General features: G+C 46.6%; 1 protein-coding gene across 1 annotated transcript in view; it reads left to right on the forward strand.

The window, feature by feature from the left end:
* Positions 1 to 24,708, forward strand: part of LOC119394951 (atrial natriuretic peptide receptor 1-like) — a 117,933-nt gene that overhangs the window by 87,451 nt on the left and 5,774 nt on the right. Inside the window, exons 5-6 of the mRNA XM_037662246.2 lie at positions 8,309 to 8,407; positions 9,488 to 9,579. Of these exons, the coding sequence (XP_037518174.2) occupies positions 8,309 to 8,407; positions 9,488 to 9,579 (191 nt within the window). The remainder of the gene's footprint in view (positions 1 to 8,308; positions 8,408 to 9,487; positions 9,580 to 24,708) is intronic.

The raw sequence follows: 24,708 nt of genomic DNA on the forward strand, positions 1-24,708 counted from the left end.
GGGAGAGAAGCGGTTTTCGGTCAGTTTGTCGTATCAGTGGTCCGAGCGCGAAGCAGTGAGATCACAGCGCTCACAGCGCGTAGAAGGTAAACGAGCCGGTCGCTGGGAGATGTCTTCCGAAATTGCGCGCGTGCCAGCGCTCTCGACCGCGCTCTTATAGTCAAAGTTCACAGTTGCTGGTCGAGTTACGCAGTCCCTCTCCCCAGACATCCCTTCCTGCTCCTTCGCCCAGCAAATGATGGGCGGGGCGTTCCCCTCTGCTTGAGGAGCAATCTGCAGCAGGCCTCACACGCGTGTTGATGCTATTCCGCGTGACGGAGGTGACCAGCTTGTTTCATCTCTGCTTTAGCCATTTCTTTGCCAACGCTCGCGAGCCTTTTACTCGCGGGTAGAACATACAATGCGCGGAGCGATGTTATCGATTTAGAGTTTACACGGAACATGACGGCGACGGTGAAAACCTGTCCTGAGTGTCCATACAATTGCTAACGCAATAAAAAATACAAAAAAACCGTCGAAGCGGGCTCGCCTTTTTCCTGGAAAGCTCATATAATCATATAATCCGGCGCCTTTTCCATTGGTTTCGTTCTCGCCTTCAATACCCTTCTTACAGGGGACATCTCCTCGCCACTTATTTCTCCATAAAGCACGCGTACAATGTCAGCACTAAGCGTTGAACCTATCATGATTTCGCGCTTGTCAGCTACAGTCTGTTATCTCTGCATGCGCGGTCGCAAACGCACGAAATGGAGCGAAATCAGTTAATCGCGCATGATAGTCGTTCGAGAGAAGCAAGAGCGGGTGGGCGGCTGCATAACAAAGCACTATGGGAGACAATTCACAACTGTTATTTCCCCTATATGGACCAGTCGAGAGTATGTACCCTGATGATGTCACGTGAATCACATTTCTGGCATCACGAAGTGCACCAGAAGACAAGAAACGTCAAGGGAGAATAACGCGCTCGTTGTTTTTGTTTTTTGTGGTATTTTCAGAGGCTGTTAGGGGCCCTTCATAAAAACAGGGCGTGCAAACACGGACACAGGAGAGCAGTCAAGACGCCAGAAACGCCGCTAACAACTGAAAAATCACACAGCGGCGATACCGAAGGTAGACACAAATATTTACCTGCGCATTCCCACGTAAGAGGCCATACCTATCAATCAAGTGCGAGTAGTGGTCTACGTGAGAGATAGCTGTTCCCTCTCTCGACTTTTCTCTTATGTCCGTGTTTCCACGTCATGTCTTCCTAACATAAATGCCTACTAACTAGCGCAGCTATATAAATAGCTCAGCTAAGTTTGCCATTCTCTTTACTTCTGTATTTATTTATCGATTTACTCGAGTAAGAATGAAAGGGAAAAGTTTAACGCACCCAGACATATATGTTACCTATCTGTTTTATTTATTTATGCGCAGTGTACTAGGTCCAAGACTCCAAGAATATGCTATCCAGCGAGTTGGGTCGTCGCCCTTTAAGGCTGGAGGACGCGGCAGCGTTAAGGTCTGGAATACTCGTGATATTTCTGGAGAAGAAAAAGATACTGCAACCTCTGGGGAGCTATTCTCGATACTTTCATCCAAAGGAGATGCCCGCAGTCCATTTCGGCAGAGCGCATTCAGTGATTCGAAAAAGCGGTGAGCCGTGATGTCACGTCGCTCTTGACCACGTTGCCGCACCGAACCCGCCAGCACATTCCTAGCGTAAGAAGAGAATGGACGAAACGCACAGAAACAGGGACTTTCCAAGTCTGAATTTGCATATGAATGTGTCCCAGATGTTTGAGAACGATGCAGGGAACGCGTACCGACCTTACAGCTGCGTTAGACGAGCGGTCGCATTTAACCTAAGTCGATGGCTAACACGATCAAAAGACATGTGCACCGAAAATCGGATCTCTGAGGGCTGCGTTCGTTGCATTCAAGCGCATTCCGTCCCTATCATTTGTGTCGAGAGTGTTTGAAAGCTTCGTGATGTCATGATGGCGCTGCAGAACAAGAACCGGAAACAGGGGACGCGCTTCTCGCCGAGCTGCCAGGCGAAAAGTCAGAGAGGCGGAGAGGATTTACTGGACGGCAGCTATGGAGAAAAAACCGGCTTTGAGTATCTACCGAAAGGGCAAAAATGAAATAAGGAGGGAGGCATTTTACAATAATTCAATGGGAAGCGCTTTACTGTTTGAAGCGAGATCGGGTTGCCTTTATAACGCTTATCTCGCTTTATAACGGGTAGTTATAAAGCGAGATTCAGTAAAGAAGAATAATGCACGTGCTGCGGGGAAGATCAGGAAACGGCGGAGCATGTTCTGATTGAATGTGACAATATCCACCCAGGTGTACGTTTGGGCACGAGCCTACATGACGCCTTGGGTTTTAGAGACAATGGAAAGCTGAACACACCCGCGATTGAAATAAGTAAGAGACGGTTAGAGTATTGGTGGCAGAAAACTAGAGAGAAAGGACAAAAGTAAATATTGGAAAAAAAATAAGGACATTCTGCCGTAAAGGGGAGAGAACGGAGCTGAAAACTTGTTTTTTTTTTTTTTCTGGAGTAAAGTAGTTTTAATTGAAGTAAAGACACTAGGCCAACGCTAAGAAAAAGAAGAGTAAAGTTTTCTTTTTTTTTTTGTCGAGCCTGGTGGCACGCTTGTCACCGCCCCATTATAAAGGGGACGCTCATAGCATCCATCCATCCATCCATGCCGCTATTCAGCGGCTGCTGAAATGGACAATTCATTACACGCACACATCGAAAAAAGCTCCTCCGGCGAAGTGCTGTATTTTATTTCCAGATTCCCCATCGAAGTGGACTAAAAGACTAACGGCGGCGCGCCGAAATTATTGCGCGGCGGCGGCGGCGGCGGCGGCGGCGTGATCTCTCTTGGGACTTCGGCGGCGGCGCGAGCGGCGCACACCTCTACTCGGGACACGTATAAGCACTACATATCAGCTCACCGCTTTTGGTGTTGGTAATACCCACGTTGCCATTGGCAGTGTCACCCAACCGTAAACAACTGGTTATATAACACATATGCGGCTCTTCAACATGTATGTGTGCGTATAAAATTTAGCGTCATTTTGTGACGTGTCGCTCAGTAAAAAAAAAAATTACGCCACAGTCACCTTCCCGCCACATGCTTCGCATAACATCGACTCCCACGGTACTTGGGATCTGCCGAATTTTTTTTTTTCTTTTGCGTTGGTCGATATGTATAGATGGCTCCACTGCTAAATGAAACACTTGCGTGCAGAGCTTGCTTGGATTTCACTCTCTTGCAAAAGCATAGCGGCTTAGATTTCCATACGAGTACTGTTTGTTGACCATTTCCGACTCCTTTTGAAAGATTAGTGCCGTGCACGAACAATGTTTCCGCATTCACCCGCAGTTAGGGGGCCAGCAATACGAAAAGTGCTCATTCGAGTGTTCCCTTTTGAATGACACTAAAGTGAAAAAATGAATCGGTCTAAATTGATAAATTGTACTCAGAGAACTCTAATGTCGTTAATTTCACCATCACAGGTTGATTAAGGGAGGAGAAAATCAAGGTCAAGGTTTCGTTTTTAAATTTCGCCCCGAAATCTCCGCGCCTGACGTCATGGATTTGAAGTTGTATTTTTCTTAACTTGGTGACATTGGCGCGACGAAATTTCCTAAAAATTGGTATGTTAAGTCTATGCCTTCTCAGAGGACTATGTGCTTCATTTTTACTGATTAGGATTCTTACTTATTAGTCTACTTTTTTTTATTGAAGTTGTAGAAGAGGATGTCTGGCGCACAAATACGATGCCAGCTAATTCTTGACTCTTGAATGGAATACATACAACGTACAGAGATCACGGCATGAAACGCGACATCGACTAATTTGAGGCTAGCAACAGTCAATATAACGCCGATGTGACATGAACTGAAGGCGGTGAAAACGTTAGTACGTTGATTACTTAGCCCTACATTTTCGCTTTTCATTTCGTGAACACTGTATGCATGTAGAACTTAAGTCACATACGTGTAAGTCAAAATAATGTGACGACATTACATGGAAACTCTCGCAGTAATACCGCGAACACCATTATCACATAAGCAGAGGCATTACACCCAAGCAGGGATGCGAAGTATGACATACACACGGCGACGGTAGAAATCTTAAAGAGACGCTCTAATAAAAGTAACGTTCTATTATCTTCAAATGCATTTTACCGATTATAAGGCATGCATTTGGGTGACTCTGGTTGGTCAGAAGCCCAATAGGAACATTTTAATCTGAATGACCTACGGTCTTATGTAATTCGAGATAATTTAGTTCAGCATACGTGTCATGATGATGGTAGGGCAAGGCTCCCACCAAGGCCGTAACGTAATGTGTGTCTTCATTACATAATCTCCACGATGCGATTATTTCCCCCTCCAAGAAATTTGCGTCTGCAGTTACTCGTAGAACGCCACTTACGCAATTTTATTTCGAGGAGACCTCTCCTAAGGCATTTTAAACGAACGACGAGTGACTCAAAATGTGACGAACAAAAAAAAAAAAAACGTTCAAAGTGCGCTACAAAGCGTTATAAGGCACATCACATCGTGTGTATCTGCACAAGGAAGAAAAGTACATTGTAATAAGACGGCTTTTATAAACGAAAAAGGTCCGGAGTCTCGTTCATTATTCTGTCGCCGAGTTTGAATCCTCCCAAATGGACCTTCCAGTTCTGTAAGATTTAGCTGAATTAATTGTGTTATTTACGCGACGACACGCCATGTGCTCGTTAACGTGCTCAAACCTGATGCGCAGTTAGCGGATCGTTCGTTTCCGTGTATCAGATAAGACTAACAAATCAACTCTGTGTAGCGCGCCTCGAACCGTCCACTGTAGAACAACGAACTCAGCCGGACCGCACTTCCGCATCCAGTCAAACAGACGATCCGCATCGCTTGTGACGTATACGACAAGCCTACGTATATTCGGCGTCTACACAGAGGCGAGCCTTCGCCGCAGAGATTTCTCGCTAAAGCATAAAACATGTACGATTTGGCCTTGGGCTGAGGCCCCCCGTCCTGGTTCGCAGATCGTGACTCATTAATCCGGATTCGTGGGCCCGGTCTCGCTTGCGAGAGCAAAACACACGAGCGGCCGGATGTTTGCGAACAACTGGAAGCGTGCTTACATTTGAGAATCCAAGCTGATCCTCTGCAGCTTGGATTTTGAAATTCCGAGTCCGTTTCACCGGGAAAGCGATGCAGAGAAGTCAACTTGCAGGATTTTAAAAAGTTAAAGGGGAAAAAATGCGTGCAAACGAACTCAATTACGGGATGAGTTTAATGATGGGCACTCATTCTGGATCGAACTGTGTCCCAACACTGCGTTTTTTATTTCTTTACGAGAAATGTGCACGCGCTCACCGAGGGGTCGCCTGAACCTTATTTCTTCATCGCTTTTTCCGGTGAACGTTTCCTTGATTACAAAAGACTCCAAATAAGTGCGCGGATTCTTCAGTTTTCCGTTTTAAGCTTTCAGTTGTTTCCAAATAACGTTTGCATCTTCAGTTTGCCTTACGGTTACTGTGTGTATCGACCTGAAGGAGACAGGCTCCTTAAAACTGAGTTTGCCGAGTTTCTCAGAATGGTGATTGGTTTCGGGAAAAGAACCTCGCTTCGACAAAATTGCGAGAGAAAAAAATTTCCTTCGTCACGAGCTGTTTAGGAAAGAGATATTTATAGGAATGTTCCGTAAGAAGGCGCCGAAAGCAGAAGACCGCGATGATGTAGTCGCTTCCAGCAAATTGGAGGGAACAGTATAACGCAATCCGAAAACGGCACGCATGAACAAAACAATATAGCAGCTACATAAAAGATAGGCTGTTAGGTGCATCGCTTCTATAAATACCGCGCTCTGAGCATCCTCTAACATTTCACTTTTTGCACGCTCTTGCGCGTACATTTTTGTTTCTTAAAATACTATCAGCACTTCTTATGCTAATTTGGATAAGCTTTTCGCCACTTTGTTTGTTTCCCTGCCTTCTTCATTGTCATTGTGAGCCTCATCATTCATGCATATCCTGCTATATATCTTATGCCAAAAGAAAAGTCTACTACGGCGAGCTATTCCGGCCAAGCCATTTTTTAGGGCGGCGTTCATAATTAAACTTTCAGGACGCCAGAAACCGGGTTTCGTATGGGCGGATTTCCGTGCATCGCTTCCTGCTTCCTGCTTTGCTCATGCTTCCTGTTATTGTTTTAATGTACCTGGCAACCAGATAGTGTGCTTGGAAGACACTGTTTCTTGCTCGCATTCGGCAGGAAAGCACTGAAACTATAGGTACTGGCGCGTAAAACGAAACTTTACGATAATAGAGTTTTAGCGAATACAGAAAATAAAGCAGCTTACGCGAAAGCTAACGAAGAGCGGTAGTCCCCCCGAAAAGATACTCTAAAGGACAACACAAAAAGTACAACCTAAAGTGAAGCGTGGTTCTAGACAAGTGCTTTCAGACTTGCTCCCTTTAAACAATGGGTTAATAACAGAATTACAAGAACAAGAAAGAAGAACGTGTGGTTTTACTCTGCTGTGTGTTGTATGATTTATGTATGTGTTGTATTTATGTGTTGCATGTATTCGTCTGGGCGGTCATTACCCGCGCCTCTTGCGTTATTTGGGTCTGTTATACCTTCTGTCAACTACGTTGATTTTTAATCGTAATTGAGCGTTTTGCAATGACACATATTTGCTGAACATGGCATCCGAATGTCGCAATAAATGCCGAGGCTTTAATGTTTTTGTATGCAGGCCCGGAAGCTAAAAGAAATCTCATTAGCAAAAGTAATTTAGCGGCAACACGTGCACGCGCGAAGTGTTACTTTGGCAGCCTCAAATAAGTGATTAAGCGAGAAGTTGGGAAGTGTGTAACGGGCCGACGACTTACAAGCGTCAGTTTTACTCACGGTCAGGCAGTCTTCTGCGCATGCATCAACCTTGAATACTTCGTAGGACGCAGAAATCCGAGATTTTGTATATTTGAAAACCCCTTTAGTTGGGACTATAGGTTCGTTCTAATTTCCAAGTAGCGATTTCTTTACCTCAAGTGAGCGTACAGCGTAAATTCAATATTGAAACTCGTTTTTTTTTTTCTTTCTTTTACGAATGTCGCAGAGCTAGTTTTCTGGTTCAAATAAAGAACGCCAATTTGGGGGCTAAAGTAAGGAGAACTTACGCGATAGTTAAGTAATGTAAAACATATTGGCCTCGAGGACATAGCGTAGCGCCACCTACGTTGTGACGTCACTCATAGGATTCCACATTGTGTCGCCATGCTGGAACACCACATTTCCCGCGCTTTTGCCACCGCGCGTTTTTGTTGTGGACACTGCGCGTACTTCTCCCTTGTTTTGAAGCTCATTACTTAAAGAAGCGGCATGACCTTATAATCCGGGCAAGCAAACCACGGCTCTAGCTCCCGGTGTCACCCCCGTGTCTAATTAGCATGCTACAATCGTGACCTGAAGCCGGTACAGCTGACGCCGTGGAGGACGATGCAAGTGATGTCGCGAAAGCTAAGCTGGTTATACATTCTGAAATACTTTGAGCTTAATAGTTCTCAGACTTCGTATAAAACGAACGATTAAACTTGCAACAACGAGGGAAACGTGCCGCCGAACAGTAATACCACCGCGCCTGCGGTGCACATGCACTGCTGTCAACGAACACATGGGAATGGTGAGCGAGTGCATCCCCACACATGCTTAGAAGTGCTGGCGGGATCTGCAAAACAAAGGCCGACTTCCCCTCCACTGCTCATTTCAGTTGGGCTCCTATTTGTTTTAGGATCGTCACCGTTTCGTTTTCTTTCTTTCTTTTTTTGCTAATGATGTCTTTAGTTTTCGCCTTGGCTTACACTTTTCGGCAACGTATCAATGTTAGTTTTGAGTGCCTATAAGGCAATCTTAAACGTGACAAAATCGTTAAGTTTCGTAAGGACCTCGCTGTGAGAGATATTTGAGACGCGGGCGCTTTTCTTTTTACTTATTTTGTTATATTACAGTGAGCCTGTCCTTCTCCAGCATCAATAAATTTATCGACAAACGCCCGCGATAAGCTGCCGGGAGCGCTCGCGAGCACATGTCAGCTGTTACCGAACATCTTAGTTGCGGCGTCGTACGCAAAATCCTCTTCAAAATTGGATAGCGCGAAATCGACAAGGACTACGAAAAAGCACAGATGTACAGGACAGGCGCTACGCGCCTGTCCTGTACATCTTGAATTTCTTGATTTCATGAGCCGAAGTGCAAGATATTTTTGTTCACGCCAATTAACTGCTCGCGCAGGACCCTGCGTGGCGGGTGTGGTCGGGCTCAAGATGCCACGGTACTGCCTGTTCGGGGACACGGTCAACACCGCATCGCGCATGGAGTCCACGGGAATGGGTGAGTGACAGTGACTGGCGGAGGCTTTGACCCCGCGTGAACACCTACGACATCCACAAAAACTGCCTTCTGTCACAGCTGCAGTAACTTAGGACCACATATAGAAGATCAGTCCGCAGACTAGAAACGTTCGCAAGTTTGAAACGTTCTTCAACACTTGCAATAAAGTCTCTGCCGTAAACGTCACGCGAACACGACAACACGATAAAACGCATGAACAAGGATACCTGCTGTTCGAAAAGAATAATGAAATTGCCTGAGTTAATACCTTTCTGATTCCTATATCAATTGTTTGTTGTGCGTGCAGTGTGAATGCTTCTCTTGCGTGGATATACATATCGTATACCAGAACTGTGCACGCGTGAATGTCCGTACGTATGATCTTTTCCTAACTGCTGTGTTAAAAATATTACTAGGAAAGCTACAGTATATGAGAAGAGTAGTAGCCGACGCCACACATTGGCACTAATCTATCGTTTTATGTATTTATTTTTACTAATCAGACCGGTAGCTCGCCTCCGTGCTCCATGGAGCTAGAATATACAGGGTGTTTCAGCTAAGAAGAACCAACTATTAAAAAATTAAACATAGGCACTACGCGTCTCCATTTAGCGCAGTATTGTTCTGAGCCATTTAGAGCACGTCTGAATATTTTTTTCCAATCCGCCAAGCTAGGCAATCAACAAAGATGGCTTAATGAACTTTTTAAATGAGTAACTCTAGAGAAAAATCTTCAGTACAAAAGTTGTAGCGCTTGTTCAGAAACATTGAATTTTTCGATCCGTGCTAAGATAGCTCCCCTGCTTAATTTTTTTTTTTTTGCAGCCTTTCTTTAAAGCGCGCAATTTTTTTAAACATACCACGTGACTGCCACCTAACGCCCGGCGCTTTCAGCGCCCTCTAATGTAAGTTGAACGAATTATCAAAGGCGACTTGGCTTGACACCTAGCCAGAGATAGTAATAACAGCAGCGTTTTTCACAGCTTATAGTTCCTGCTAACGCGTGTATTGCGACCACTGTGAAACGTCATGCACCCTTTGCTTGTTGGTTCTTTTCTTTTTCGTTCTCTCGCATGTTAGCATTGAAGATCCACGTAAGCTCGGCGACAAAGACGGTGCTCGACACGTTCAAGACGTTCCGGCTGGAGCTTCGTGGAGAAGTGGAACTCAAGGTAACACGGAATATTGCAGGGCTGGGCAAAGATACTTTGAAATTGTATCGCGATACGATACAAGATACTCAGGCAGGAAGTATTGGAGATACAGCTACAAGATACTGCTGCAATAATTGAAACCGATGCGATACTTGGCAATTGTATCTTAAGATACTTCGATACATTCTCAAATTTGTTATTATAGATCCATATAATCTAGCAGCAAACGTACACGAAAATGTCTGCTTGAAAATTTCTTAACTGTCACCTGTTTTGTTTCACTTGAATTAAATGTCATTTAGTATCTCAAAAGTTTTGCCCTTGTTGCTCAAGGTGAATTAGTTTCCTTCCAAAACAACTTATTGGGGCTTGTTTTAGCTTCTTCACAGGACAACTCTTTATACATTACGCTGACAATGGTTCTTGCTTGTCATTTTTGCAACTGATGGGAGTCGCTGCTCAGCTTGCCGACCAGTTAGCGGTTTGCCATATAATCACAATAATGTTAATAAGAAGCCTTCTCACGACGGCGCAAATACCGGTGTGGACTTTTACTTTGTCCGTAAAAGACCGTACACAATACCGTACATCCGGACAGGTGTATATCCGAACAGGTGTACTGCAGCAACAACGCTGGTAGCGACTTCTTTTTTTTTTTTCGGGGGGGTGGGGGGGGGGGGGGGGGGGGAGTGGGAAAGAACGGATGGTGTATACGGGGTTTGAGATCGTTCGCTAGCGGCCCGGCCGGCACACATGACCGTCTCTGTCCCATGTGTTATAAGTATGTTCGTGAGCTACACAGACATGACTGGTATCAAGCATTTCTTTCGTGAAGAACATGTGGTCACCATGTGCTGAAATATAACCGTGGAACAAAAACTCTATTTCAATCCGCGTCCAGATTTCACTCGTTGTGTACATCGGTACGTATCCATGTTTCTCGAATCCTGACTCCAAATCCCCTTCAGAAATGACCTATATATGAGATATGGGAAAGGCTTCCTTTCAAATGGCAACGTCATTTTGTTCAAACTCTCTCCGACCCTACCCTCTTCACTGTCCCGGCCCTTGGAGCTAAATTTCGCGACTGCGGCCCGCCGGCTATAAGCCGAGTTTGAGACCCCTGGTGTGTACGTAGATGACGTAAAACTGCAATGAATTTCCATGTTCTACTTAGCTGCTGGCGTAAGGGATTCTTTGTTCATACACTCACTGACGTGCAATCTTTTAGCAATTTTTCTTCAACGAGAGAACATGTGCAACGCAGAAATGTCTCAGACGTATAGTTGCACAAAGCGTCGCAGGACACCGCCGCTATTCGCGATATTGCCGCTTATAGCTTCAATAACGCGGCGATTAGTAATGCGAAAAATATTCAAGAAAGCCTAAAACAGGAAAACAAATATAAGTAAAATAGAGAGGTGGTTGTGTATCAAACATTCACATTGAATGAGTACAGAAACACAATACAGACGGCGCCCTTAATAGCTATGAGCATGAAGTCTTACCTGTTGACACAATAGGAAATTCCGTGCCTATGTAAAATTGCCTGAAACGGCTCGTTGGGACGCTCATGAGTAAAACGGAGCATTCAGTAAAACAACGTTTCTCGAATCCCCTTCCTAACATCTTTAAGGTGGCTCTTCATGATTTCCATTATTATAATGCAAACCCAATTTCGCTATTTTCTTAAGCGGTGAGCAGAATATTTTGTACTGTATACTCAAGGCACGCCCACATAATAATATATTTGTTTTCAAACTCGCCTTGGCAACGTGTAAATGTGTAAACAGTAGTAGAAATAAAGCACACAGTCAGAAGAATAAAGCAGAAATCTTATTTTGGGAGCGCGTTACAAAAGACATACTGCATGCAGTGACCAGACCGGAAAACAGTGCAGAGACCTAGGTAATGTATGTGATGCAAAATGAAAGCTAAGAAAGCACTTGTGCCAATAATCAAATAATGATTTCATAAATTCTTTGAATAAATGTAGATGGAAGCGAAAAATGCGGTACGCCAAGATATTGTCTGTTAGGTAAACGCTTGCTCTATTAGATCTAACATCAGTACCACTTGTGCTAAAGTTGTTAGAATCTTATTTGCATATAAGTTAATTCATTGCATGCAAGTGAAACTTACATCCACGAGATCCTTCAAATCACTGATATGTAAAATACACGCGACGCAAAGCAACCCCATTCTTGCACGCATCACATTTCGTTACGGAGCAAAACGCAAGAGAATCTTCAGTAACAGCACCGCCATAACATCAGATTTTGCGCGATAGACGCCGCACGCAGTGGAGTACGCGGCGCAGGACAGTGGCTAAGAGCAAGTGTCGCGGCAGTGGCGCAGCTAAAAAGAAAAGAAATCGAGAAAACAAAAGGTACGTGGGCTGCGCGAAGACTTCCGCGTGCTTGTCTTCCTGATCTTCAACCCTCACTGAATGACTCTGGCGTAAAAATAAAATAACGTCACTGTCCTTAGACTTATTCAGGTGGCTTAGTGGCACCAGTACCAGCTTGAGAAGCGGAGCTTGGCCAGCGATTATTGTTTCTCACGGTTGTGTTGCGATAGGAGTATCTTGTATCTTAAGATACACGATACATTATCGAATGTATCGGAAATACCGATACAGATACTCGTTTTGCGAGACGTATCGCGATGCAGATACAAGATACCCATAGAGTATCTAAGATTGTATCTAAGATACATGTATCTTTGATACTGCCCAGCACGGGGAATATTACACATTCGAGCCAGCGCTTAATGTGTGTGTCCTTCTTCGCCTTTCAGTCCGGTTGTTTTGTTGCGGTGCGCTGTTACACTGAAGTGTGGACCGATACCAACTAGCCCGAGTTGCCGTCCAACTACAGATTTGGGCTTGAATTGACGCGTCTGAAAACGGCGCACACGCAGCAACAGATATGTAGGCAAATGTCACAACACGGCCCTGTGGCGCCGCCTTTGCCTTTGCCCAGCTTCATGTTTTTTTGGGCGCCCACAGTTTTCTTAAGTGCGTACCACGTGACGGTCCCGGCTTGTCGTCCGTCCACTGTCTCATGTCGCATGGTCATGCAGTGGTCAGTGCAGGCCTGAAACAAGCAAGGCTAACAATGCTCAAATCCATTGCAAAATAAACTGACAAGGTCGAAAATAATGTAAATCTCACTAATAAGCAAGAATTCATCGAAATAATTTACGTAAAATCGAGAAAAAAAAAGCTTTTGAAAAATCCGGCTGATACCCGCGCTGCGCGAGAGAGGGCGCCACCGACTAGGCAAGCGCGCCCTCTCTTCCTCAGGTTTAACGGTAGTGGAGCTGCAATAAGCGCAGGGTTTAGAAATACACTAGGACCTACACAATAGTAACATTAGGACAGGATTTAGCAAGGGATTTAGAACTACTACAAGACCCACACAAAAACTACGTTAGGGCTTACATTAGCCTCAGATTTTTTTGTTTCTCTCTCGTCCGCATCGCGGCGCCTTACGTTCTTCCCGCTTAGCTCGGATTCAAGTCCGATTCCAAGCATCATTCCCATAGGCGCGCGCACAGGGAGTAGGGCGTACGCATATGGCTCCGAAGCTCTGAAGCAGTTGTCATTGCGTTGCTAAACCAAACCTACTTTGAGCGCGTATACGTTTACACCGATGGGTCCACTAATCCCAGCAGCTCTACCGGAGCTGTTGTTGTTCCATCTGACGACATATCGATACAGTTTAAGTTTCCCCACGTCACGACGTCGACAGCAGCGGAAATCGCAGCGCTTCAAGGCGCGGTCAAGTTATATACTTCAGCAGTCACCTAATCAATGGGCCATCTTTTGCGACTCCAGGTCAGCCTTACAAACGCTACAGTTTGCCTTACGGCATGGATTACATGAGCAGCTCGTGTACGAAATAACGCAATACTACCACAAAGCGCTTGAGAAAGGACCCGATATCACATTTCAGTGGCTGCCGAACCATTGCGGAATTGCCGGCAATGACAGCGCCGATGAAGGAGATGGGAAAGGAAGGTGAAGGCGAGGAGGACATGTGTGATGGTGAGGAGGAGGGGAGAGAGCAAAGCATAGCATGGAAAGAAAGAGAAAGAGAGAAATAAAGAGAGAGAAAAAAAAACAGAAATAAGCAGAGACAAATAAGACATAAAACAAAGAGAATGGAGAAAAAGAAAGAGCAGGAAGAAAGAAAGAGAAAAAATCACAGCATATCCACGGAGTGAATGATGATGAGTGGGCGAAGCTGCGGAGGTTCATCAGTAAACCGTGAATCTTCCGTGAATTCTGCCCAGTACATCATCACCGACGTGAGATCGGGCGCGTTTATACTAAAGGCTCGATGAGTTATGACGACTTGCAGCTCACTTTAATTTTACATGTACGCTGTGAATTTTCATTGTTTAGAAAACCATTGCTTTAGAAAACATCTGGCGTCTTTCGTTGAGCAGCTGGCGTCTTTTCGTTTTGCTTTAGAAACATCTGGCGTTCTTTCGTTTTGCTTTTACAAAACATCTGGCGTCTTTCGTTGGTTTATTTCATCAATCAACGGCGTTTTGAACAAAATTTTTATTGTTTATTCACGCACAGGAGAAATCTCACCAGGCACTACCTTGGAGGTAAAGAATGGCTGCTAATGGGAATGAGAGACAGAAGAAGTCGGCTTTTAGCTAAGGCTGCGAATTTTTCATTGTTCAACAACGCACAGGAAAAATCTCCCACCGGCACCACCTTGGAGGTCAAAGCGTAAGACTGGTTACGCACTACGACTACTACGACTACGACTACGAGGGACAAACGGGTGCCGCCTTAAGGAGCTTCGCCCCTAAAAAAATTGGCAGCGTATCTGCGTGCTTCGCTGCAAATGTCGTCTAAAGACAATAGAAGAGGCGCTGCGTGAGATATGAACGCCATCTGGCAATACGTCGTGAAACGTGAATGCTGTGTTGCGGGCTGGTAGTCCCGGCGCAGCAGCAGGCGAAGACCAGCGGTGACCAACGCGACCGGCGGGGACGTCAGCCAGCCCGAACACGCGGTTTGGCGCGAAGCGCCGAAGCAGAAGAAACGTCCGCACTCAACGAGTACTCTCCACACACTCTTTTATATTCACGTCGCCTGGGTAAAGCAGGAATACCAGAGCGGCGCCCCATGGCACTCGTACAGTGCAATACTGAACCGAAACCGAAACACAACAATGAGCTCTTGCAGAGGGCACGGAGGAAGCCAAGTTTCGGCGCAGTCGCATTTTCAGCGCAGCTTAAGAAACTAGGGTCTCTAGAATTACGTATATGTGTATTTTCTATTAAAGGAACACACCACCTAATACTTACCTAGTGATGTTGCGCCTGAGACATGCGTAATGTTTGCTTTTTGAAGAACAATGTACACAAGTATGAACCTAGTCAGCCGCTCACGATAGCTGGCCCTTGGGCAAGTGGTTCAACTTTGGCCGAGTGGCTGAATCGAGGGACGTGCCGACAAACAGAAAGACAGACAGACAGAAGGACAGACCAAAATTTCTGCGTTTAAGTTCCCCAAGAAAGACTGTCGTCTTTAAAAACGCCAGGCCTGCGCTGAAACCGCAGCACAGCCACAGCGAAAGCTGGAAGAGTGGCGTTTCTAGAGCCCGTTGTAAGCTAGCTCTCTTGGGGCTACAATACAAGTACACTAGAAAGCAGGGGCGTAGCCAAGGGGGGGGGGGGGGGTTGGGGGGGTTTAAACCCCCTCCCCCCGAAAATTTTCAGTTTTGCTTGTGTATATATACACTCACACATACAAACGCACGCACGAACATGCATAAAGTATGGTTGAACCCCCTCCCCCCCCGAAAAAAATTTCTGGCTACGCCCCTGCTAGAAAGGTACCCACTACGCCATAAATCACAATTTTTGTGAAGTTGGGAAGCACCTACTAAGCCATTATTTTTCATTCTGAGGAGAAGCGAGGCACCAGCTACACGCCTGTAAGGCATTATGTGCACTTTGTTGACGCGACGACTGATGACGATGAAGAATTATGGCTCAGCTCTTTGTAATGGGTTGGAAGCTTTAAACGGCCCACCAGTTATGTAATTTGCATTGGGTGACGCCCGGTCGCTATTTCCCTCTCCCGTCATGCTGTATAACATACGTTGACGTGGGAGAGAGACGGGGGGAGGGCGAATAACTTTACTGAGACCCCGAGGAAATGGATCATGCGCTTATGGGCTTCTTTGGCAACCACTACAAGTGCACTTGCGAGGAACCCACTACGCCATAAATCATTGTAATTTTTTAGAAGTAGGGCAGCAGGCACTGTGCCATTTTTCGTCATTCTACGGAGAGCCGTGGTACATGCTAAACGCATGTAAGGCATTCTGCGCACTTTGTTGATTCTGTGCCTGATGACGATGAAGAATTATGGCAGAGCCCTTTGTAATGGGTTGGACGCATTCAACAACCTACTCGTTGCGCAATTCGCATTGTGTGACGCCTGGTTACAGAATTCTCGTTGTGCGACGCTTGGTGCTTATTTTACTCTTCTACCACGCTATATTGCATACGCTAATGTGGTTCCTTCCCGACATGAAGCCTGTATAGGACCTTTTTGCAAAGCGGTTTCAAGCACCGGCATGGCTCAGAGGTTGAATAGTGGGCTCCCACGCAGATGGCCCAGGTTCTAACCTCGTTCCATCCTGGAATTTTTTTTTCTTATTTCGTTTTTCTTTTTCTTATTTCGAGCGATACTGGTTACGGACACCGGCGGCGGCGGCGGCGGACAACTACGGCGCCAAAAAAAAGCCGGTGAAATGATCTCATAACAGCTTTCGCTGTAAAATGAAAAGCGTGCATAAAAGCACCGTTGTAAGCAAGATACAAAAAAAAGGAAGTGCATACTCGAACGCAGGAAGGCGCCATAAGTAGGCATACTTCGGCGCAGCAAATGCAGTAACATAAACGGGATAATTTTGCTGCTCACCAGTACATTATGGATAGGGGTCAGCCGTCATATACGAAAACACGTTAACGACAGCGTCGTGCAGTATTCATCCTACCGCAAAAACGAAGTAACGAGAGCTAGGTCGGCGCCCGTCCGCCAGAACCCCGTTAACCGTCGTATATGCGGGCCGCCACTAGAAAGCCCTGCTTACAAACCAGCGGGTTACCGAATCTTCAATCTTGGTAGAAGCGTTTCGTGCGTAAACGTATACAGAGAACCTTTTTCGGCGAGATTGCAGCTTCTCTCCGACATAATAGAGAGATATACAAAGGAAGACGCCAGAGACATTAACCATAAAAGCGTCCTGTTAGCTGTCCTATACGATCCATGGGCGTAGGACAAAGAGGAATAGAAAGAGTTCAGAAAGGAATAAACTCGGTGAACGGGAGTGCGTGTGTGGACAGCACGATTCGGTCAAAAGCGCTCGCATACACCAGCGGTTTTTCAAAAAAGTACGAAAGTGTGTTTAGTACCTTCCGATGATCGATGAGGAGGTTGTTCCAGTATGTACTATAGTGTCTGTTCACTCAGTGGACGAACATCTGGTCGCCTAAATGCATTGACCATAGATGGCGCGAGGAAGCGAGAACAGTGTAACGTAGGACGGTCAATATGTTTTCTTCTATGCCGCAAACAACGCATGTAGGACTGTCCGGCATTTCAAAAGAGGCTGCGAGGTTATCTGCCAGCAACATACGCTTCCATCTGCCATCCATACTGACGATATCCGAGTGGTACACCGCAACGCGTAAAACGCTACAGTTTGCAGACGCTAAACAATTCACTAGAACTCCAGACCACTGCCCGGGCTGCAACACCAATCTGAGGCATATCATCTGAATCGGTTGGGTTTGGAGGAAGAGGAGGATCTAGCCTTGCGAGGTGTACAGGCCCCACCTGGTTTTCTCCTGTCAGGTTAGGTTGAAAACATGATAATTTTCTGTTAAAGTGAAGCACGGGCAGGCTACGATAAAGATGCGCGCAACGCGACGCAACGAAGCATATGCCTGTAGCTCACGATTTATACCACGTATGGTCGGACCCCCGTATCACCAAACCACGCCCCGATCATGTCGATGTCGCTTATGGGTAACGTGCCCCCCCCCCCCCCCCCCCAAAAAAAAAAAAAAGTGACGCAGCATCCACATTCGCCTCGCGCGTGTTTTCGGTGTCCGCGTGTCACGCAACGTATAGCTACAACAACACTATACAACAGAGTCTCTACCCCGGGACTGGTGCAAGGTTATATTGTCGCTTTACGTAAATAGAAGGGAGCTCGCCAAGGTGCGCAGCACGTCACTGTCAGCTCGTAAGCACCCAGACAAGATCTCGAGGAGTACGACCTATAGTCCCCGGATCGAAGTCAACGTCCCTATGCGCCAATTTCTTAACTGACCCTTCCTTGCAGTTCCACCGGCTACAAATCCCAGGACGCCATAGTGCACACGCCCGCCCGTGTATCCATTATTCAAGGTGGACCTTGCATGGCGGGCGCGTTTATTCATCCGCTTGCCACGCTTCGCCGAGACACGCATGCTGTACGCTCAGTGTTTACACCTATTTTTGCTGCTCTAAAGTTCAGCATACACGCCATGTATCGCACTGGAAGATGCAAGTTGTGTTCCCGACGCCAACGAAAACGTGCATTTGCAAGGTCGTGTACTGCCGGTGGCGTCTACTTGCATGCAGAGTGGCGCAGGATTAATGTTTACCGCCTAGCCGTCGCTCACGCGCGCTTTCCGTCCGCCAGACGCACGTCCTCTCGCCACGAACCTTCATGTAAGGGCACAGAGCTGGAAGCGTGAGCCGCGCGCCCTTTGTTATGTTTTAAATAGCCAGTCCGAACTCGTGTACATTATGTGGTCCAAGTGTAAAAAGTGGAATATCTTAGAGTATAATAAATTTGCACCCATAGCCTTGCATGTGCCGAGTACATGCAGGCATGAGGCAAATGCAAGACTATGGGTGCAAAATTATTCATTTGGTCATGAGACTGCAGAAGAAATCAGATTTGCCTGCCCCGGCACTAAAACAATTGAAGCTACTTTTCTTGCACGAAATTTACAGTAACCATGTGCACATCTACACCGATGGCTCGACCACAGTGTCCAGTTCTGGCAGTGCGGTTGTGATATCAGCTCGATGAATAACTCTGCGGATCAAGCTATCGCATGTCACTACACTACGGCGGCAGAACTTACGGCTCTGCGCGGTGCCCTAGAGTACATCGCTTCTCAGAGAACGAGCAAATGGGCTGTGTTTTCCGACTCTAAACCGGCCTTACAGTGCATGCAGTCAGTTCATCGACGCGAATGCCACGAGCAGCTCACGTACGAAATTGTCAAGCTTCATCACCACGTAAAAGAAACAGGCCACGAGGTTAATTTTCAGTGGCTACCCGGTCATTGCGGAATCAGTGACAATGATGCCGCAGACAACGCGGCTCGCACATCCCATCAGGAAGAACACAACGTTCCCATTCCTGTCTCAAGGCGAGACGCTGCAAGGCAGCTTCGTCACTTGGCACATAGTCTCTGTCTGGCCGAGTGGAACACGCCAAGCATAAGACATACGAGACTCCACCAAATAAACCTTACTCTGGAACTCCTACCTCCATCCGGACTTCGTCGATGCGAAGCTTCGCTTCATTGCCGGCTTTGGTTGAGGATTGCCTTCACGAAGGCATACACAACGCTAACTGGAATGACCGACAGTGCGGTATGCGAGGTTCGAGACACCGATCATTTGCTATGCCGCTGCCCTCGATTTGCCTCTGAGAGACGAACACTTTCTGACACGTTGCGATGATTGGACGATCGGCCGCTCTCCGTGCAGATGCTGCTGGAGCACCGTCCCCATCGCTCGTCGGCTCACAAGGCAGTTAAAGCACTTTTGCGCTTTTTGAGGACTACGGGCCTAAGTGAACGCCTTCGACTATTGTAGAGTTCTACCGCTACATAAGCGTCAGGGCATTTACTTATCTTTCCTTTCCTCTCTCTCTCTCACCTTTATACTCTCCTTTCCCATTCCCTCAGCGTAGGGTAGCCATCTTCAACAATCAGCGCAGAACGGACAAGTGACAAGAAAGAAAACAGAGACAAGCCAACCGGGCATGTGCCTGGTTAATCTCCCTGCCTTGTCTCTTGTTTTACAGCGAAAGCTGTTATGAGATCACAACAACTGGCGCCATGGTTGTCCGCCGCCGCCGCCGCCGGTGTCCGTAACCGCTATCGCGCGAAAGAAGATAAAAAAGGAAATAAGAAAAATATCCAGGACGGAACGGGGTTCGAACCTGGGTCCTCTGCGTGGGAGCCCAGTGTTGTACCTCAGAGCCATGCCGGTGCTTGAAACGGCTATGCAAAAAGACCCTATACCGGCTTCATATCGGGAAGGAACCACAATAACAACCAAGTGTCACACAATGCGAATTGCGCAACGAGTGGGTGGTTGAATGCTTCCAACCCATTACAAATGGTTCTGCCATAATTCTTCATAGTCATCAGGCGTAGCATCAATAAAGTGCACATAATGCCTTACAGGTGTTTGAAGGGTACCACGGTTCTCCACAGAATGACGAAAAATAGTATAGTGGCTATTTCCCTGCTTCACAAAAATTATGATGATTTATAGCGTAGTGTGTTCCTCGCACGTGTACTTGTATTAGTAGCCCCGAGAGAGTTATAACGAGCTCTAGAAATGCCACTCTTCCAGCTTTCGCTGTGACTGTGCGGCGCTTTCCGCGCAAGCCTGGCGTTTTTTTTTTTTCCTTCCTTCCTTCCTTCGTACAGTCATGAGCGAAAGTACATACGCCATTACGTTGGTTAATAATAATTCAATTGCAGAAGAGCCACGCAGTGTCAAATTGTCTCACTGCACTTCATTTGTAGAGCAGTCGTGCATGTAGTTTGCCCCACTTGATTCCAGACTAAACGAATCCCGGCCATGGCTGCCTCATTTCGATGGAGGCGAAATGCTATAGAGGTCCGTATGCTTATATTTAGGTGCGCGTTAAAGAACACCATATGGTCGAAATTTCCGAAGCCCCCCCCCCCCCACTTCGGCGTCCTTTTCATAATCGTATCGTTGCTTTGGGACTTGCATAGGTTGTTGATGCTGTTGCTGATAATGATGACTAATTACGCCTGTGTGCTTTGTAATTGGTTGGCCTTTGAACGAACCACTTGTTGCGTAATTCCCATGCTTTGACGTCTGCTGGTGCAATTCTATGCTTCTGCGACGCAATATTAATTGTGTGTGTTAAGGACACTCCTCGCACAACATGACATTCATATAGTGTTTATTTTTTCCTGAACTTTGATCACGGGCTTGGCTCAGTGGTAGATCGCATGCTAGCGAGGCAGAAGTCCTGGGTTCGATTCCCACTCAAAACAAAGATTTTCATTTCTTTTTTTGCATCCATCTCGAAACTTTGCTCACGGACAACGTTTATATTTCGCTCACAGCCAGCGACGTCGACACCGGAATTGATGTGGAGCGGGCTTTTTAACGCTATCGCGTTCATAATGCAAACGCAAAAATATCGACGATTATAATTGTATGCGCTCATGTTGTCTCAACTCAAGAATCGATTAATACTCCTGCAAGTTTCGCAGTAGTTTCGTCAATTTCCAGTACAATCAATTTTTAATGCGCATTACTAGCTTCAGGCTGTCACTACGTGTTTTTCAAGCTATGTGGCGTTGTATGCGCATATAGATGGCTCACGCAACATAGCCCACACAACAAGCGAGGAACGACGAAGGACGTCGCTTTCCATTGCGTGCACGTCTTTCGACTGTTCAGACTGCGCCTGTATGTAAAATCGAAATTCCGATCGAAAAGAGTCGTCGTTTCGCGCCTTCCCTCCGCCGAGCGAGGTATTATCGACTTACACCTGTTGGCGCTACATGCATGGGTAGTATGCAGTGACCCAGCGATAAGAATAATGCCCTGCATAGATTTATTTATCTATTTATTGCAATCGCTGCCGGCCTAAACTTTTCACTTTAGGCAGGAGTGGGTTACAAATAAATGTTGTAATGTAAGTGAAAGAACAGCGAGGACTGAAACATCGGGCTCAGCCGGAGAACTGCGCGCCGTAAATTATATCCGGTAAAATATACTTGAAAAAGAAAAAATGTCAAGGCGCACACACATCACGTTAATATGTCTTACGTTCTGATGCAAGTAAACCTGAAACGAAACCATCGGAAATCCAACAGCGACGTGTAGGGCACTTCACTTATAGTTATGGTTCTTCACTTATAGCGGTGAAATGATAGGACCGTATGAGATGTAAATTCACGTTTGTAATGAGAAAGCGCAAAAAGTGGTAGTTCCGTTTTGTGCAGGCCAAGTAAGTCAAGTGACACGTTTATCGCTTACATACACACCGTGTATAGTTTGCGTAGTTCTCGGGGAGAGTACACTTTTTCTGGAGCCTTTATTAGGGCCGGTAAGGCTACCACCTCCGTAAGAGGCTTTTAACAATTCACGATTACATACGTCTGCACGCCTGGTAACAACGTTCCCTATTTATGAGTCGCCCCCGGTGCTACGTCCCTTTAAGCAGGGCTATACGCATAAGATACAGAGGTCCCTCTCGGAGGAAGGGAGCTAGGAACCAGGAGCTCCACTAAGAGGGCAGGAGACCGTTGTGTTATTGCGAGCGAAAACGAGCGGGGACACACAACAGCCAACGTCTTTAGCGTTGTTTGGCGGCGAGGTGCGCAGGATTGTAAACAAAGCTGCTAGCTGCCCAGCCAGCTCGGGTTTGCTTCTGGCTCCATTTGTTTCCATTTACGCTCGTTGCAAGAGGCGTTTTGCGGCGCACAATGCGCATTTGCCGCAAAGAAGGGAATTGTTACGGCCCATTCACTCTGGCGCAAAGGATTGCAGAGGTGAGAGCGTCGTATGTACGTTTCGCTAAGGCGCGGTATTCGCTACAGTTATGGAACAAACGGAGCATCGCGTGTGTTGTGCTTCCGGTTATGGCCCGTGGCGCTGTAATGCGAAAAGGAGAATGACCGAAAAGTGGAGCGTTTGTGCGAATTCAAAGGCTGTGCTCGGCCAGCGAGGGCGTAGCACGGACAGAAGTGACGAAGGAAGTGGGCGGGATTGCACTGTCGAGTGGTTGGATTCTTGGAGCATGCACACATTGAGCCTTTGGCAGCTTACTTTCGCTGACACCTGTATACCCTGTTACGAAATTGGGGTAGCGTGTCGATGAAAGCCGGGAGGCTGGCGAGCCGATGATGCCGGAGATCGGACTTATCGCTGAGGAGCAGAGCAGGAAGGCAAAACGTTTAGAAAACAGTAACAACGTTTATAGCAGGTATAGCAGGTTATAGCAGGTTATCGCAGTTTATAGCCGTACAGAGCCTGCCAGCTCGACCAAGTCGGCTGGGGCGTCTCTTCTAACAACGGACCAGGCCGGTCTTAAATAAGGTCCCAGTCCATTGTGATGTGACCCTCCTTTAGGCCGCAGGTGTTGACACTACTTTTAGGATGTTGACGTCCCTTTAGGTAGCAGGTGTTGACGCCCTTTAGGATGTTGACGCTCCTTTTAGGATGTTGGGCAGCCTTTCCATAGCTGGGTAGCTTGGAAGAACGACTGGCGTCAGTTGACGGGGCCGGCTGGCCGAAGACGCCGTTTTCCCGTATTGCAGACAAAGTATGCAGGGGATAATCCCTGCTTCCAGGCAGCAAGTGCTGGCTTCTTTTTTTTTTTTTTGGATACAGGGCAGACGCTGACCGCGATGCCGGGAACTTCCAACGAAGTGCACGCGTTTATTCGTTTCCCCGTTCGGTCAGGTGCTCTGGCACAACAGCACCCCCGCCACAAGACAATGCATCCAGAGTTCGAGCTGTCAAACGCAGCTCGGACGATGCGACGCTGGTTGACCATTGTCAACTGTGAGTGACCAGGAGTGACCTCCACGGCACAGCAACAGTTTCCTGGAACTGCCAAGAAGCAACACAAAGCCAAACCACTCCGGCGAAGCAAGTGCCCTCCGAATGCTGATCAAATCGCCAGACCAGCATAAAAGAACAAAACATTTCCTAGAGATTACGCTAAGCTAAAATTAAAACATCACGAGCAACGTATCTCAGGAAGAGTACCAAAGTGAGGACGTGCCTCTACAGCTAAGTGTCATTACGTGACACTGCTAAAATCAATCAGAATGTCTTCGCGAGCGATTCTCAATGGTGACATCGGCAGATTGGGGACGATCGAAGCAGCTGGGGAAGACTCAATTTTGCCCCAAAACTACAAACACTTCACTAAGTGCTCCCTAAATCGTGCGCCTTGGCACCACTCGCAAGTGTTCTGAATGCTTATCAACAAGACATCTCAGGATAAAGAACATTAGCCTTTCGCTAAAACGCTCTCGCTCATTGCACTTGGCAAATGAGTCTTGCACTAAGAAAACAAAGCGCTTGAAACTAAATACGAAATAAACTGAAAATCAAACTCACACGTTTAACACAAAACAAGGAGAAACTAAAATTACACTGACGCGCATACTAACACGTAACGCAAAACACGTCAGCAGTACGTTAAACAGAGGCTTTTTATCATTCAGCCTTCATCTCTGTAACTACTACGAACAGCTCTCCTCTACTCAAGCGCTAAAAGCTATGTTTCCAGCTGTCGAAACAAAGCTATTTAAAACGGAGGCTTTCAACACTCAGCCTACATCTCCGTTAAAACAATTCACAGCTCTCTACACGAGCGCTGACGGTCATGGCTCTAAATATTAAAAAAAGAAACAAATAACCAAACAAATGTCTCAATGTCCGCTACAATGAGGAGGAAAGTGACAAATTACAAAATTTCACTCCTCAATTCGTTAGCAAACATTAGAGAGTTTTAGTGCTGGGTTCCCGCGGGCTTGGGGGCGCGCGGGCCCTTGCGCTCTTTTGTATTCTCCGTGGATGCGGCTGGGAGTACAAAGGAACGCAAGAGCGTGCGTACGCAGGTGGCTTGGGGTCCCCAGTACTAAAACTCTCTATTAACACACTAAGTTCTTTCAAGATGTCAATCCATCTTTATGCTGCGGTTATCCCAGGGGGTCTCCAAAGCACCCTTTTAGATGAACTCTGGGGAGCCGCGCATTCCACACTTTTCGAGGGGTCCGACCTCGACAAAGGGACAGGGAACA

Source organism: Rhipicephalus sanguineus, chromosome 5 (assembly GCF_013339695.2).
Source record: "Rhipicephalus sanguineus isolate Rsan-2018 chromosome 5, BIME_Rsan_1.4, whole genome shotgun sequence".
Taxonomy (NCBI): Eukaryota; Metazoa; Arthropoda; class Arachnida; order Ixodida; family Ixodidae; genus Rhipicephalus; species Rhipicephalus sanguineus.